This window comes from Triplophysa rosa, linkage group LG22, assembly GCF_024868665.1.
Source record: "Triplophysa rosa linkage group LG22, Trosa_1v2, whole genome shotgun sequence".
Classification (NCBI taxonomy): Eukaryota; Metazoa; Chordata; class Actinopteri; order Cypriniformes; family Nemacheilidae; genus Triplophysa; species Triplophysa rosa.
This window is the reverse complement of record NC_079911.1, coordinates 3,638,283-3,655,472: the sequence shown is the minus strand read 5'-3', so window position 1 is coordinate 3,655,472 and position 17,190 is coordinate 3,638,283. Positions and strand designations below refer to the sequence as shown.

The 17,190-nt window shown below is 39.2% G+C and overlaps 1 protein-coding gene across 4 annotated transcripts in view; it reads left to right on the top strand.

Moving 5' to 3' along the window:
* vldlr (very low density lipoprotein receptor) overlaps positions 1-17,190 on the top strand; it is a 129,509-nt gene that overhangs the window by 36,659 nt on the left and 75,660 nt on the right. For all 4 annotated transcript variants that reach the window (XM_057321869.1, XM_057321868.1, XM_057321867.1 and 1 more), the window contains exon 2: positions 5,959-6,078. In XM_057321869.1, coding sequence (XP_057177852.1) covers positions 5,959-6,078 — 120 coding nt within the window. The remainder of the gene's footprint in view (positions 1-5,958; positions 6,079-17,190) is intronic.

Here is a 17,190-nt window from a genome sequence, read left to right as displayed (position 1 = left end):
GCGGCCAGTGCTAGTTCTGATAAGAACCCACCAAATTCTTTAATAAAATCTGTGTGGTGCCCTGGAGGCCTATATACAATAGCTAGAATAAATTTTAAAAGTGTTTTATCCTATGTGTTGAAACATGAAGAACCATGACTTCAAAAGAATTCTATTTAGAGTTCGACTTATGGGAAATGCTAAAAGAGTTATTGTAAAGTGCTGCGACACCTCCCCCTCTGCCTTTTAGACGAGGCTCTTGTTTATAATAATAATCTTGGGGGACATTTTTCATTTAAAGTAATATAATCATCTGGTTTTAGCCATGTTTCTGTCAAACAGAGCATGTCTATTTTATGATCTGTTATCATATCATTAACAAAAAGTGCTTTATTAGAGAGAGATCTAATGTTTAGCAATCCGAGTCATAACAGTTGATTATCTGTATTTTGTTCATGTTTAGTTTGTTTAACGTTTATTTAGGGCTGGACGATATGGCCAAAATTGATATTGAAATACATTCATGCATTTTGGTCAATATGATATAATTCCGATAAAGATATAAACAATATTATAATTACAAATTATCTGTCAGACTCCTATAACCGAGCACATTACTCCCACATTACAACACCTGCATTGGCCTGCACTGTTTGCTGTACGGTGTCGTTGAGTGTCAGTAAGGTGCCTATAAAAAAAATGTAGTAGTAGTAGTATTACAAAAAGTAAAATGTAAGATCAAAAAATGCTGATCAAAATGATTCTAGATTCCAGCAGTGTGCAAAGCTACATATGATTATTAGAATAAGATATTTTTGTATAGGACTGTGCCCTTACCTTGTGTAAGTTTCAAATATTAGAATCGTGTTTACTAATAAAATTGAGAATAACTTTTATAAATGTGCTTCAAAGCATAATTGCATAACTTCAAATGTCCTTTAAAGGTGGTCTTGGCCTAATGGTTAGAGAGTCGGACTCGTGACCATAAGGTTGCCGGTTCGATTCCCAGTCCTAATGACTGAGGTTCCCTTGAGCAAGGCACCTAACCCCTACCTGCTCCCCGGGCGCTGCAGTGATAGCTGCCCACTGCTCCGGGTGTACGTGTGTTCACTTGCTGTGCGTGTGTTCACTACTCTCTCTGGATGGGTTAAAAGCAGAGGTCACATTTCGGGTATGAGTCACTTTTTTCAATTATTAACGTCCACTGAATTTTATGTATGATTGTATTTCCAGTTTTTTGGGGGGCAAAACTTACAAGATCTGCCATGCTCTCCTGCAAGCTGACATTAAGAAACGTTTTCATTCATTTTAGTGTCTTTCAAAGGCCCTACAGTGTGCTTCAGTTAGCTATAAAAAACTACGAAATTTGCCATTCTGTCCTCGAAATTGACATTGAGAACTGTTTAAACTTGTTTGTATTTATTTTCCGAAAGCAAGCATTTGTAAGTTGCAGATCCGTTTTGTAAATGAATATACGGACAAAAATGATAAATATTAAACTTAGCCTGTGTTTACACAATTCTTTTTCGAAGCTGCTAGCATCTGTTTTACATTATAATCCTATGGAGTAAACCGTGTTTTCAAAAACGTCCTGAGCGCTATTTTAAACACCAGCTCCGGCGTCTTTTTCTGCAGCTCAGAGCGTCTTTTGAGGTTGAAAAAAGTTCAACATTTCTGGAACTTTTTCGGCCCATGTCAATCTCCTTTTCCCCAGCTAACCAATGACAGAGACCTGTCGTTTCCATAACAACATGCGAGGAACGTAATTGGTCGAGAAGGCTTCAGCTCGAAAAAATAAAATGGCGGCCGAAACGCCCATTGGAGCATAGTTTTGTATAAATGTAAGTTTAATTTTCACTTTCAACAACTTCTGATTGCATTTCTAGCGAGAAATTAATATTGTAGTTTTTAAATATGTGATTAGTTATTGCAAATACGCTCTCTGTTTGTAATTTAAATGGACTTACGTTACGCTGCCTATCTGATTCTCTGTGCTGCCTTCGTGTACAGACGCTGACGACGAAGTCGTGGTGTTCGGCTGCTGTTTGTAACCAAACGCTGGCAGCTTTTTTTTTTTTACTAAAAAAGCGCCTTGGTCAACTTTTTCTTCACAAAAAAGAAGTTAAGTGTGAACACGGGTTAAACTAGAGATTTATACTGGGGCAAGATGGAGTGGCATTCCATAACACCAGTAGCCACTGCCGCGGAGCAGAGCGAGGGCTCAGACCCGGACGTGTAATGTATATTGAAATATCGAAAATGTGTTTAAAAACCATATCACCATTATCGAAATTAATTCTATCGCGATAGTTATTGTTATTGAATTATTGTCCAGCCCTACGTTTATTAAATTACTTTCAAGAGGTTTACGCTTTATTTTATGTTTGCTAATCCGGGGTACAGACACAGTCTCTATTTTGTGATGTTTGGGAGAACAGATTATTACATGTTGTACATTTTGTGTATTCTGCGACGTGAGACGGCAAGCAGACAGTTGGTTAAGCCATTCTGTCTGCTCCCTGACCTGGGCCCCAGCGAGTCAAGCTTTAGCATTAGCATTATTAAGACTTTTTGCCATATTTCTAGACAGGATGGAAGCCCCAGCCCAGGAGGGATGGAGACCATCTCGTTTCAACAGGTCAGGTCTGCCCTCAAAACTCTTCCAGTTGTTTATAAAAACTATATCTTTCTGCAGGCATCACTCAGACAACCAGCCATTTAGTGATGATAATCTGCTATAAATCTCATCACCACGATAAGCAGTGAGGGGGCCAGAGAATATTACAGTGTCTGACATCTTGCTTGCGAGCTCACACACCTCTTTAATGTTATCTTTTGAGATCTCCGATTGACGGAGTCGAACATCATTTGTGCCGACGTGAATAACAATCTTACTGAATTTACCAGCACATTTAAATTTGACTTGATGTCAGGCGCTCTGGCTCCCGGTAAACATTGGACTATGGTGGCTGGTGCCTCTATGTTAACGTTCCGAACAATAGAATCACCGATAACTAGGGCACTTTCAGCAGGTTTCTCACTCGGTGCGTCATTGAGTGGGGCAAACCTGTTCGAGACTGTAATCGGAACGGTTGAGTGATGTTTTGTCCTGCGACTACGCCGTCTCACAGTCACGAAGTTTCCCAGCTGTGGGGGATTTTCAACCGGAACCGAGCTGTGTGTGCTAATGTTGCTCGCATCCAAAGTGTTTTCTATCGTCGTTAAACTCTTACTATCCTCAGATAAAGATTGGATGCGAGACTCTAATTCTAAGATTTTCTCTGTCAGCCTAACTATTTCCCTGCATTTATCGCATATAAAATCAGCTCGCAGCTGACAGAGAAGGCTAAGCTAAACATATGACATGAGGTGCAAGTAACAATAATAGGATTAGAAGCCATAACTCACCGGATTTGAAGTGCAATTCCAACTTTCCAAGGTTGCTCGATGAATCGTAGTATACTCGCTTAAAAAGAGAAACAGTTAGCACACAAGACAAACCAGAGGCAAGATGATATTCCACAGTGTAAACAGAAAGCAAGCTAACACGCTATGCTAACGGCGTTAAGGTAACTATCACTTTTGGTTTAGAATCTTCAAGTAAATAACAAGAACAGGGTTATTGAGATATCAGGATAAGTTAGCAACGACAATAATAATTAACGATAATAAAATACACTAATATTAGAGCGAAGTGTAAGTGCACTGATACAAACAAGCCGCCGGCAGCGATGCAGGAAACAGGAAGCCCGATTGCAAAACCAGTTACAAGTTACAAGCAAAGGGTAAGTTTACCTATTAGCAAAATGATAGCTTCTTTGTTTGACAAGTATGCATTTTAATGTAAACAGAAAACATGCATGATTTTTTTTTGCGATGTTCGATGGGATGTAAGACGCGTACCGGGTCATAGATCGACGTTACCTGGCTTTGTGTCATAGGTTCCAGGCCGGTTTGTGGGGGTTGAAGACCACTGGTCCTGCCTCTGACAGATCTGAAAGAGAAAAATAAATGAAGCAAACATAAAACTGTGTGTGCTTGATTTAAGCAGCCTGAAATGCAAGATTAGCAGCATTATATTTTAAACCTTTATCCTGCTTGGAAACATGCATCTGTCTCCTCCGCCACAGACCATTTTTTCGTTTACGTTTCTCCATGTCGCAAAATCTTGGGGCGAGGCATCTACACCCTGAATTTATAGGGGTGTACAGTATATGTAAATTACAACTGATTTCAGCTGCCACATTTATCAAGGTACGATCATTCGTACGATGAGATTGGCGGCATACGAATTTTTGATGAATCACACGTAAACCCTGTCACAAGACGATTTCAGCACACGGAATCTGTGCTCGTTTCTATGTTAGATTGATAAAGGAGGCCCATTATGTAATGTTTGGTCATTATTATTGAAATGTTGAAATTCACAATGGGCATTTTACATTAAATTACACATTAATTGCAATATCTGTCTGTCTAGTGTTGGGCGATATTCTCTATAGTCAGATCGTTCAATCACCAGCCTGTGGATCGCCGATCACGATAGTATCGAGGGGTGGGGCAATTTACGCATTTATATAACAAGCTGGATTTTTGGACAAAAACGGAAGCTTACGTGGCTAGAAAATGCTCATGTGTGACTGAAATTAGCATTATATCAGAGTGTAAGTTCAGTGCAGTTGGCAACCTTGTTACTTCCCACTGCAACCTTTTAGACGAGAGAAAGTAAACTTGCTGTAAATCAATATCATTAATCCAAATGCGTCATTGATGCCCGCGTGCGCTGTTATTACTTGATTGCCAAACGGGAAGAACTCGTGTGCTGGTTTTAAACCCTCACGCGCATAGCAATTCCTGCAAGGAAAATCCAGAGCCGCGTGCATCACAAGCTCTCTCGTGCACGGAAAACTCAAACCCCGCACATTACAAACTCTCTCTGGCATGAGGAAAAGCCTAAGTCGCGTGCATTGCAAGCTGTCTTGCACGACGAATGCGCAATGCGTGTTTGTAATATTAATTTGCAACATATATTGCCAAACAGCCAACTATCGTCTAAGGAATCGGCTATCGTCGGTACGCGATAGTATCGTCAATCGGAACAACACTATGTCTGTCTGTGTCAGTCTATCTATCTTAAAAAATCTAACATTGAAATGTTTAAAGTTATATATGTATGTTTCATAGTTTATAGTAATATGGTAACAAAATTCACACTCCTTACCTTAGATTCAATCTGTTCTTTTTCATTTGTATTATTTGTGATTAAAATTTTGTGAGTAGTAGCTCCTCTTTTGCCATGTAATAAGCCGCGTTAAATTTTATATTCATTTCCTTTTCTTCTACTGAGCGATTACTCTCATTTAACCGCTTACAAGGTGTATGGAGGAGCTCTGTATTTCGTCTAAGACATCGGTCCCTACGGGTCTTGTTTTTTCCCGTTTGCACCTGTGCTCTCATCATCAGCATGCCTGCCGGGGATAGGCCGGGACTATTCTGTTTACACACCCATCTCCCGCCACCCTCCTGTTTTGTTATTTCTCCAATGAAACTGGGGGTATCCTCTCTGAAACACGATCGCGGGTCTCCCAAAATTTGGTGTCCAAATGTTGACAGGTATGAATCAGTTGTGTCTGAGTCTGTATGCTAGCTCGTTTGCTTGCCTTTCCACCAGCATCCTCGCCCTCCACACCTTGTTTTTTAAAGTAATCAGCTATTTATCTCTTTATTTTTATACGACCGAACTCCTAACTTTCGCATTTTGTCATCAGTGCGTCATGCGCGTGTTTCATGAATGAGACCAATTTATTGGGTAAGAAGTGCTTTTAAAGCATTGTTTGGCTAAATCTTACCACAGGTCAACTTTCTACAGAAGTATTGGGAAAGTTTAGTTGTGCTATTTGTGACAATTTGTAGATCATTGAGCCATTGCAAGACTGACTGCCAAGCCTTGAAACCATGTCTTTTTACTGTGCTTCACAGCTTCCAGAACAGAATGTGAGCAGTCTCAGTTTCAGTGTGGGAACGGTAGGTGTATTCCGTCTGTGTGGAAATGTGATGGTGACCAGGACTGCTCAGATGGCAGTGACGAGACCTCCTGCGGTGAGTTTTTTTGGGAGAGGTGTGTGTTTCTGTGTAGAGATTTAAATGGTCATCTTTAGCTCTCATGCAATTAATTGGCCAATGCAAAATTAAATCTCTGCAGCACAATATTAAGCATTTTCCTGATGTGGGTGCGTCATCTCTGTGAATGCCAGAAAAGCCACACCCACAACCTAGTGTAATTCCAGAATGTTTTCTCTTTCCTGGTTAAATCCTGTGAATAAACTTTTTTTGAAATCTTTTATCATATGGAGGACATACAGTATGTACAAGGAATAAGAACTGAATTACCTACCTTAAGTGAATGTTGTCAATTTGCCATGTTTTTGTTTCATATACCTGTAAATTTAAAAATGATCTAACAAATTAAATAAAAATATAGCTGCAAGCAGTGATACGGGGCCAAGCCCACAAGGCGCCACAAGATCAGTGCAGAGCCTCACCATTGCAAAGCAACAAAAGCGAAAAAAGCACAAACTGCACATACATGAAAAACACTGGTTGATAACTCGAAACAAAGCATGCCCACACCTAGCCCACACTTCCCCCAGTGTTCCCACACCCAGCTTACACTTTGCCAACACTTCCCCCAGTGTACCCACAGAATGCCAGCACTTCCCCCAGTGTACCCACACCCAGCCCACACTTCCACCAGTATGCCCACACTTCCCCCAGTGTACCCACAGCATGCCCACACTTCCCCCAGTGTACCCACACCCAGCCCACATTTCCCCCAGTGTACTCAACTCACTCAACTTTATTTATATAGCGCTTTTACAATTTTCATTGTTACAAAGCAGCTGTACAGGAGACACATTGACTACAAGCAAAACAATCAAAGTTGTACCTGCAAAAACAAGAAAAGGTTGAAAACACAGAAGACAGACACACCCACACACAAAACACTCCACACACACAACACGCACCAACACACACAGACACAGAGACACACGCACACACACACACACACACACACACACACACACACACACACACACGTACGTACACGGACAAGTATGCACACACGCTCAGTGAGAGCACACATTTAGGATAAAGGAGAGAGAAGCACAGGTCAAATATAAACAGACTATAAATTCCTATATGCAATATTAATTAGTAAAACTTTAAAATTCTAAAGCAGCCCCCCCGGTCAGGCAATAGTGCAAAACAGTATGCAAACGGTGGCGAGGAACCCAAAACTCCAATCGAGAAAAAAAACTTCAGGAGAACCCAGGCCTAACCGGGGATTCCAGTTCCCCTCTGGCAAAAGCTGCTGCCTCTGCACAAGCTCCACAGAACTTGCACAACAAGGCTAAATAAAAATAAATAAACTTAACTAATAATAAATTATAGTTTAAGATTATCATTAATAATCTAATAGCATTTGCAAATTTTGTAGTGAAGACTGTCAAGTCGACCGCGTCCTTCTTTATCAGCTCTATCATCTCAGCTCTTGTCAGGTCACGTTCCCATTCTCCGCTTCTCATCAGGTCATGGGCATGAACTGCATCCTGCTCGACTGTGGTAACCTTGGAACAATGAGACAAGACTGGCTGAGAGTAGAGTACTGTTCTGACTCTTTGATGCAACAAGTACATCAGTTGTGTTTCGTGGTTCGGTTGATCTAACTAATGCAGCCTAAACCCTCAGAAGGGTTTATATTATGGAAGTCGTAGTGTATGCAAGATTAAAAGATGCGTCTTTAGTCTTTAATTTAAACTGACAGAGTGTGTCTGCCTCCCGGACAGTGCAGGGAAGACTATTCCAAAGTTTAGGCGCTAGATAGGAAAAGGATCTACCACCTGCACTTGATTTTGAAATTCTAGGTATTACCAACTGACAGGACGCCTGAGAGCGTAATGCACGTGAAGGACTGTAATACAAAAGGAGTTCATTCAAGTACTGAGGAGCTAAACCATGTAAGGGCTTTATAGGTAATAAGCAAGATTTTAAAGTTAATGCGATGCTTTATAGGTAACCAGTGAAGGTTGACAGAACCGGGGCTAATATGTTCATTACTTTTTTGTAGCGTGTTAAGAACTCGAGCTGCGCGTTTTGGACCAATTGAGTTTTTTAATAAGCCTGCAGGCAACACTAACAGTGCATTAGACTAGTCTATTATGAACATGATACTTGTCTATTAGCATATGACTAGTTATATACTTAAGATGGAAAAACGCAATTTTACAGGTGTTGGCGACGTGGCTCTCAAATGACAGATTACTATCGAATAGAACGCCAAGATTCTTTGCTGACGACGAGGGTTTTATGGAACATCCGTCAATAGTTAAACAGTATTCTTGGTTGTTACTTATAGCAGTTTTCGGTCCAATAAGTAACACTTCCGTTTTGTCCGAGTTCAGTAATAAAAAGTTGTTACTCATCCAGTTTTTTATATCGACTATGCATTCCATTATTCGATGGAACTGCTGTGTTTCATGAGGCTTCGAGGAAATATAAAGTTGAGTATCATCAGCATAACAGTGAAAGCTAACTCCGTGTCGCTTTATTATATCTCCTAGAGGTAGCATGTATAATGCGAAGAGCAGAGGCCCTAAGACTGAGCCCTGTGGTACACCGTACTGGACTTGCGATTTGCGTGACACCTCATTGTTTATTGCTACAAATTGAAAACGGTCGGATAAATAAGATTTAAACCATTTCAAAGCTATTCCCTTAATGCCGACATAATTTTCGAGTCTATGTAGGAGTGTGCTGTGGTCAATGGTATCGAATGCAGCACTAAGGTCTAGCAGCACCAATAACGAGATACAACCTCGGTCAGACGCCAATAGCAGATCATTTGTAACTCTGATCAAAGCAGTCTCTGTACTGTGACATGCTCTAAATCCAGACTGGAATTCTTCATTGATGTCATTCCTTTGGAGGAAGGAGCATAATTGAGTTGAAACTACTTTTTCCAGAACTTTAGATATGAAAGGTAGATTCGATATAGGCCTGTAGTTCCCTTAGTGCTTAGGGTCGAGTTGGGTTTTTTTGACAAGGGGCCTTATAACAGCCACCTTATTATGCTTTAGGCACATGTCCTAATGTCAGAGATGAGTTAATAATACAAAGAAGAGGATCTATAATTTCTGGGAGCATCTCTTTCATAGATTTGTAGTTATAGGGTCTAGATGCATGTTGTTGATTTAGATGATCTAATATTTTGGACGTTCATCGAGATCTACGGTAAAAAATAATTTCTCCTTAGGGGCTGTAGTTAGTTTGTTAGCGGGTTTACTTCTGTTGCATTTATAATTTTTTCTCTAATATCTTGGATTTTATATGTAAGTAGTTCATAAATTCATCACTGTTATGCTGATATACAGGATCAGAAGTCCTGACGATTTATTTTTTGTTAATTTAGCCACCTGTGTTAAATAAAAACCTAGGGTTGTGCTGGTTTTCTTCTATTAGTGATGAAAAGTAGGCGGATCTAGAGTTTTTAGGGCTTTCTTGTATTTTCGAATACTATCCTTCATGCTGTACGAAATACCTCTAATTTAGTTTTCTTAAAGTTGCGCTCCATTTTTCGGGCCGCTTTCTTTAGAGCCTGAGTGTGTTCATTATACCACGGTTTGGGGCTGCCATTTTTAATCTTCTTTAAACGTAGGGAGCAACTTGTCTAGCTTTACCGAGAAGGTGGATTAAAATTTTCATGGTAATGTCAAGATCTTCAACGTTATTTTCATGCAGATTTGAGACAATTCGGCAGATTATCGAGAAACGCATCTTTGGTAGTTAAGTTATTGTTCTACCATATTTGTAACAAGGAGTTTTATTTGCAGCCGTAGGCCAGTGAAGCAAACATAATACCAGATAATGATCCGAAATGTCTTCACTCTGCTGAAGGATTTTAACTGCGTCCACATTTATACCGTAAGACAGTATTAAATCTAAAGTATGATTAGAAGGTGAGTGGGTCCTGACACATGTTGACTAATGCCCATGGAGTTAAGAGTGTCTTTGAAAGCCATTCCTAAGGCATCTGTACGTTATCTACTTGGATGTTAAAGTCACCAACGACAAGGATCTATCTGCGGCCAGTACTAGTTCTGATAAGAACCCACCAAATTCTTTAATAAAATCTGTGTGGTGCCCTGGAGGCCTATATACAATAGCTAGAATAAATTTAAAAAAGTGTTTATCTTAGTATTAGGTGTTGAAACATGAAGACCATGACTTCAAAAGAATTTATTTAGAGTTGACTTCTGGGAAATGCTAAAGAGTTATTGTAAAGTGCTGGACACCTCCCCCTCTGCCTTTTAGACGAGGCTCTGTTTATAATAATAATCTTGGGGGACAGATTCATTTAAAGAATATAATCATCGGGTTTTAGCCATGTTTCTGTCAAACAGAGCATGTCTATTTTATGATCTGTTATCATATCGTTAACAAAAAGTGCTTTATTAGAGAGAGATCTAATATTTAGCAATCGAGTCTTAACAGTTGATTATCTGTATTTTGTTCATGTTTATTTGTTTAACGTTTATTAAATTATCTTTCAAGAGGTTTACGCATTATTTTATGTTTGCTAATCCGGGGGACAGACACAGTCTCTATTTTGTGATGTTTGGGAGAACGATTATTACATGTTGTACATTTTGTGTATTCTGCGACGTGAGCGGCAAGCAGACAGTTGTGTTAAGCCATTCTGTCTGCTCCCTGACCTGGGCCCCAGCGAGTCAAGTTTAGCATTAGCATTAAGACTTTTTCCATATTTCTAGACAGGATGGAAGCCCCAGCCCAGGAGGGATGGAGACCATCTGTTTCAACAGGTCAGGTCTGCCCTCAAAACTCTTCCAGTTATTTATAAAAACTATATCATTCTGCAGGCACCACTCAGAAACCAGCCATTTAGTGATGATAATCTGCTATAAATCTCATCACCACGATAAGCAGTGAGGGGGCCAGAGAAAATTACAGTGTCTGACATCGTGCTTGCGAGCTCACACACCTCTTTAATGTTACCTTTTGTGATCTCCGATTGACGGAGTCGAACATCATTTGTGCCGACGTGAATAACAATCTTACTGAATTTACGATTAGCCTTAGCCAGCACATTTAAATTTGACTTGATGTCAGGGCTCTGGCTCCCGGTAAACATTGGACTATGGTGGCTGGTGCCTCTATGTTAACGTTCCGAACAATAGAATCACCGATAACTAGGGCACTTTCAGCAGGTTTCTCAGCGGTGCGTCACTGAGCGGGGCAAACCTGTTCGAGACTGTAATCGGAACGGTTGAGTGATGTTTTGTCCTGCGACTACCCGTCTCACAGTCACGAAGTTTCCCAGCTGCGGGGGATTTTTCAACCGGAACCGAGCTGTGTGCGCTAATGTTGCTCGCATCAAAGTGTTTTCTATGCGTCGTTAACTCTTACTATCCTCAGATAAAGATTGGATGCGAGACTCTAATTCTAAGATCTTCTCTGTCAGCCTAACTATTTCCCTGCATTTATTGCATATAAAACTCGCTCGCAGCTGACAGAGAAGGCTAAAACTATATAGTGCAGTACATAGGATAGTAACTCACGTATGCTTCCAACCAATCATGATGTAGTATACGCAAGTTAGCACACAAGACAAACTCAGAGGCAAGATGATATTCCACAGTGTAAACAGAAAGCAAGCTAACACGCTATGCTATGTACGGCGTTAAGTTAACTATCAATTTTGGTTTAGAATCTTCAAGTAAATAACAAGACAGGGTTATTGAGATATCAGGATAAGTTAGCAATGACATAATAATAACGATAATAAAATACACTAATATTAAAGACGAAGTGAAGTGCATGATACAAACAAGCGCCGGCAGCGACAAACGAACCACCGGAAATGACAAGAGTAGATGATGACAGAATTTTTATTTATGTGTGAACTATCACTTTCATTATAGTTCATGTTCATTTCAGCATTTACTTGTGTATTTTCAAAATCAAAAGCTGTCATTTTTTTACATTAGTTAATGAAGCATGAACTGACATGAATAATTGTAATGTCATTAACTAATATTATCAAGGATTAATTCATGCTAAAAATATATGCTTGATGTTAGCTAAAGCATTTACTAATGTGAACACATACAACCTTATTGTAAAGTTTTACCAACATTTTACAACAAACTTTGCAACCCAGCTTAATAGGTTTCACATGAAGCTATATACATCTAACTGTTTAAGATATAAAATTTAATATTCATTTATATTTATATTAAATGGCCTTGCATACAGAAAGAGAAATCATTAATGAATGAATAAACTAATATATTTTAAGTCAATGACTAGGTTATTTCAGGTTATGGACAAGCCCTTCGGGAAGTCCCAGTGGTTTATTTTAATATTTAAAAAACTACTGACAACAAAATGTAACAACTGAAATAAATATATCATGAGCAGGAGTACTTACAAAGTTACTAACAGCCTTTCCATGCCATTCATACTAGAACTGATTTTAAATATTCTTTCCAATTAAAACATGATTCACAATGAAATGCTCTTAACATGCTGATTATTTATGCTATTAATATCATAAATTCTATATGTAGATACAAGACGTTATGTTTTATAATCTGTCACAAACCTATATAGCAAACAGTAAGCTGACTGACAGCTAAAAATACTTCATTATTGCTGAATTTTCATTTACTTAAGCGTTACAGAAAAAGTGTCTATTTATTTACCTGCTCTTGGTGTCTTTGGCGGGAGAAGCAGCACTCACGGAGCGGAAAGGGTTAATATGAAGCGCGTTTGGCGCTAAATAAAGATATTAGAAGATATAGCGGCAAAATATAATCAAAATAAATGTACCTGAGTGTGCGTGATGTGTACGTCTCAGTTATGTACACGCGCTGCTCAATTTAAACCACAGAAATAGTCTGATTTTTTTTATGGTTCATTGTGTCTTGCAGTTTTTTTCATGGATGGAATGAAGGATAAGCTTGGTGAAAAACTGTCATCTGGTGGTAACTGGACTGTTGCTTGTCAGGGGCAGGGCATGTGTATTTTCACCACCCTGGGAGCGTTTAAAAACACAATTTTTATCTTTTTTTTTAGATGGTTGACGCGACATATTTTCCCACGCGTGCTCTCTGTCCGCTGGTGAAAGTGTGCTTACCTGTGTATGTGCGCGCACGTGTCTGTGTGTGTGCACGTGCTTCGGGTCGGAACTCGATACAGAGAGCAGAGGAGAATTGTAAAGGCATGACCACGTAGAAATAGAAATGACACGCCACCATGTTGGGATGCTCATTTCGGTTAATTTCCCTAACCGACACTCATTATCCGAACATTAACCGTTAACCGATAAGATTTTAATAATAAATTGGAATTAAACAAATACATGCTGCATCTCATTTCGAAGGCTGCGTCCTCCCGGAGGTCGCGTTTGTCCACCGTATTCGCCTTCGCACATGACATCCGGAGGACGCAGACTTCGAAGTGAGAACACAGCTACAGTTGATGAGGGTTTTCACGAACCTGCGGTGTGCGGTGCGGACAATGGAGAAAAACTAAAATAATATAAATCCAAAGCATAAAATAAACAGGCAAGAAAAAAACTGAATTAACTAACAAATTATGACTAAACGAAAACACAGAAGAACCGGCAAAGTTTATTTCGGTCAAAGTTTTTTTTATCAAATAAAAATAGCAGGCCTACCTCAATCCAAAGCTTGGAGTTTTTATTTAATAAAGTAACATGTTTACGTGTTGTGGTGACAGTCTGGAGCTTGTTGACAATTACACCCGCGGACGATAACACCCTTTCAGATGGAACGGATGTCCTGGGAATGTAGAGATAACGCATCGGGAAGCAGCCAGTCTTAGCTAAACATATATAAATCCGATCTGCTATACCACCCAAAATACAAACATTTTTTACTTATTAATATTTCACATTCGTATTTTTACGTCACGTCTAAAAGAAGGCAGGGAAACCACCGGTCGCGCCGTTTTCTTCTCCTTTCCAAAGCGCACGGGCAGCCGATGCTAAGCATTCATGAGATAAGTTTATGTAAAGGTTAAATTGATGGCTAGCACCGAAATTCCCTTGCAGTAGCTTCGCTATTAGCTTTGCTGAGCCGTAGACACGCTGGGAAGACAGAGAATGTCACAGCGCATTGTGAGCGTGATTGTCTCGTGTCTACATTTAAAACAAAGAACTTGAGCTTGAGCAAGGCTGCCAGTGGCACTCCGTTTGGAGGAGTAAAACCCTGACAAATGTGGCATCAACAATCAGATGAATTACACGTGTGCTGTTTCGTCAAATTACTTGCGTGATCGGATTTTAATCTGTTTCGGAGGGCATTTACACCTAGTCGCACGCATTTGCAAATCAAATTTAAGATTGTTATCAAACCAAACACCTAGGTTTCTTGTACACGATGTGCTGTATGGAGTAAGAAATTCAGATTCAAAATCATGTTCACAATGATCATTTGTACCAAACAATATTCGGTTTTACTCTCAATGAGGCTTAGGAAATTACTAGCAAGCCAAACTTTTAGTTTGTCCAGATAATCTAAAATAGGCTTTAAAGCGTGTTTATCACGCTTCAAAGGGATATAGATTTGTGGGTCATCTGCATACAGATGAAAAGAGACCCCATTAGGGATAGGCGATATTATATTGTTTGCGATATACCGGTAAAAATTCTCCCCACGATATGAATTAGTCTTAAATAAATTCTACTTGATGACGTATTTCTTTGAGACCCATTCACAGCTCAAATGCGGAGCGAAAAGAGGTATTTCTTTACTACAACCTTTTGAAGTCGAATGTCACCGTTATATTTTATATTTACAAAAATACTGTAGGTATATTTTAGGAGCCTGTTAGATTTTTGGTACGTTTTACTTTGATTAAAGGGGTCATATGGCCCCTTGAATTCATTAAGAAAATCCTTGTTTACATGAGGTGTCCGATATATGATTGCATAAACCACAGGATTGTCCAAAGAGAGTTGAAGCAACTGAACTTCAAAACTATGCGAGTCTCAGTTGATAAACAATGACAGAGGTGAGAGTTTTAAAACACTGTCGCCAATCCGCCGCCACGGCCGGTTAACCGGGGGGCATTAATAAAATTACAGCCCTGTGGCACCAGCTGAGTAAAAAGACTTAAGTCTCTTAACTTAAATCTTATATAGCGATGAATCTCCTTAGGACTGCGTTGACCGACATAACGCATTAAAAACTGCTTGAAAAAATTGAATTTCGGGCTTAGCTAAAGCCAACAATGTTTTTGAAGCCTACTGCTTTGTATGCAAGAAATAAATTAAACTGGGAATATTGGGTGTGCGTTTTTTGATGTTGTGATACAGGTCTTACATTTCATTAACAATTGTCTTAAAAAGGTCTTAAAAAGTCTTAAATTTGACTTTGTGAAACCTGCCAAAATCCTGTGACTAGGGCTGTTAATGCATGCAATTAATTTTTTCAGATGAATGCATTAAAAATTTTACGTAATTTACGCAGCATCCGTTTTTCTGTCATTGTTTGTCTAGTGTTATATTATATAATCACGCGCCCATTATAGATAGACAGCTTCTAGCTGTGGGACGCGGCACCACACATTGAGATCTAATGATAATACGCATAAACACCAGCAAGCGTTAGAAACATCTTGGTATAGTGTCAATAATAGAGAAATCTAAATGCACTATTTAAGATTCAGACATCTGTTTAAATGAGTAAATTAAATGTGACATGCTGTTTCTGTGCACACAACAGAGGAAAGTGATTCATTGATATTTTTTCTTTAAAGGTAATAACTTAAATTGTACACATGTGATAATTTACATGTCTGTGTGTGATGTGAATAAACACAAAGTGCTTAGAAAAACTGTTGGAGAAGTTGTAAACGAGTGTACTGTTGTTATCCAGCAACTTGTTTCTCTAAGATCTGATAACACAATATCACAATATATACACCAGCATGTGTTATAAACATCCTGGTATTGTGTCAATAATCTGTGCTAATCTGTGCAAACCTGTTTAAAAGAGTAAACATAACAGCGCTCTTTCTGTGCACACAATAGAGGACAGTGGTGTCTTCGATTTTTTTTAGCTAGCGAAAAAATGTTCATGTTTTAGAGGTAATAACTTAAATCATAAAGTGTCTGTAACATTAATAGATGCATAATGTGCTTAAAAAGATTGTTTGAGAAGCTGTATGTATGACAGACACTGCGATTTTTTTTTTTCAGCAGCGTGTCTTTCGGAGCAGCTGTTAATCATAGAAGTGGGGGTTACACCAAAGGCCCACTTTCCCCTCTTAAAGGGGAAACACAAATCTGTAGTGATGTAACGATTCACTCAGATCACGATGCGATGCGACTCACGATTCTGATCTTTTATACAGTCTATGGTAAAAACCGCACCATTGGTTTGTGCGCACCATGCATGCACACCCCCGAGTAAGTGACAGATGCATGCATTGCTGAATCATATCCAAAAACAACACTACAAAACAACGTTAGAGATCGTGGTGTTATTATGAAAAGTGTAAAAACATTTTTGGTTCATTTTTAAACTATGCCGAAACAAATTAAACATTAGCTTTTACATGGAACAATGTAATCTGATTAAAAATCCAATCAGAATGAAAACGCTCCATATAAGCACGTCAATCAGATTAAAAATGCCCAAGCCGATTGAAATTTCAGTCGGATTGTAGGGGGTGGTTTATGCCGTTTGTAATCCGCTTGATGTAACCACTTGATCAGATTGAAAACCGAAGTAGGAAATTGTGCGCATGTGCAAAGACGACGCTGGCTCGTACAGACGTAAGGGCGTATGACGCACGGAACGGAGCAGCTTCTGCTAAAGAAACCAAAAACCATAAATCTGACAAAGCGGTACAAATATCCATATGCTTGTCATCTCTAAATGAACATATTAATGTTTCTTTGCATTTAAAATGTCTTAACTGTTTCCCTGAACTGAGTTTTTAACCGCAATTTCTGAGTTCCTTTTTAAAACGCGATTCATTTGCAGACGTACATCCTGTAGGCTAAAATATCTAATCATAAAATGTCATTTATATGCGTAGTAGGCTACCGAACATTTATTTATCGTTTACTTGCATGTGCTTTGGAAGGATTAACTGATT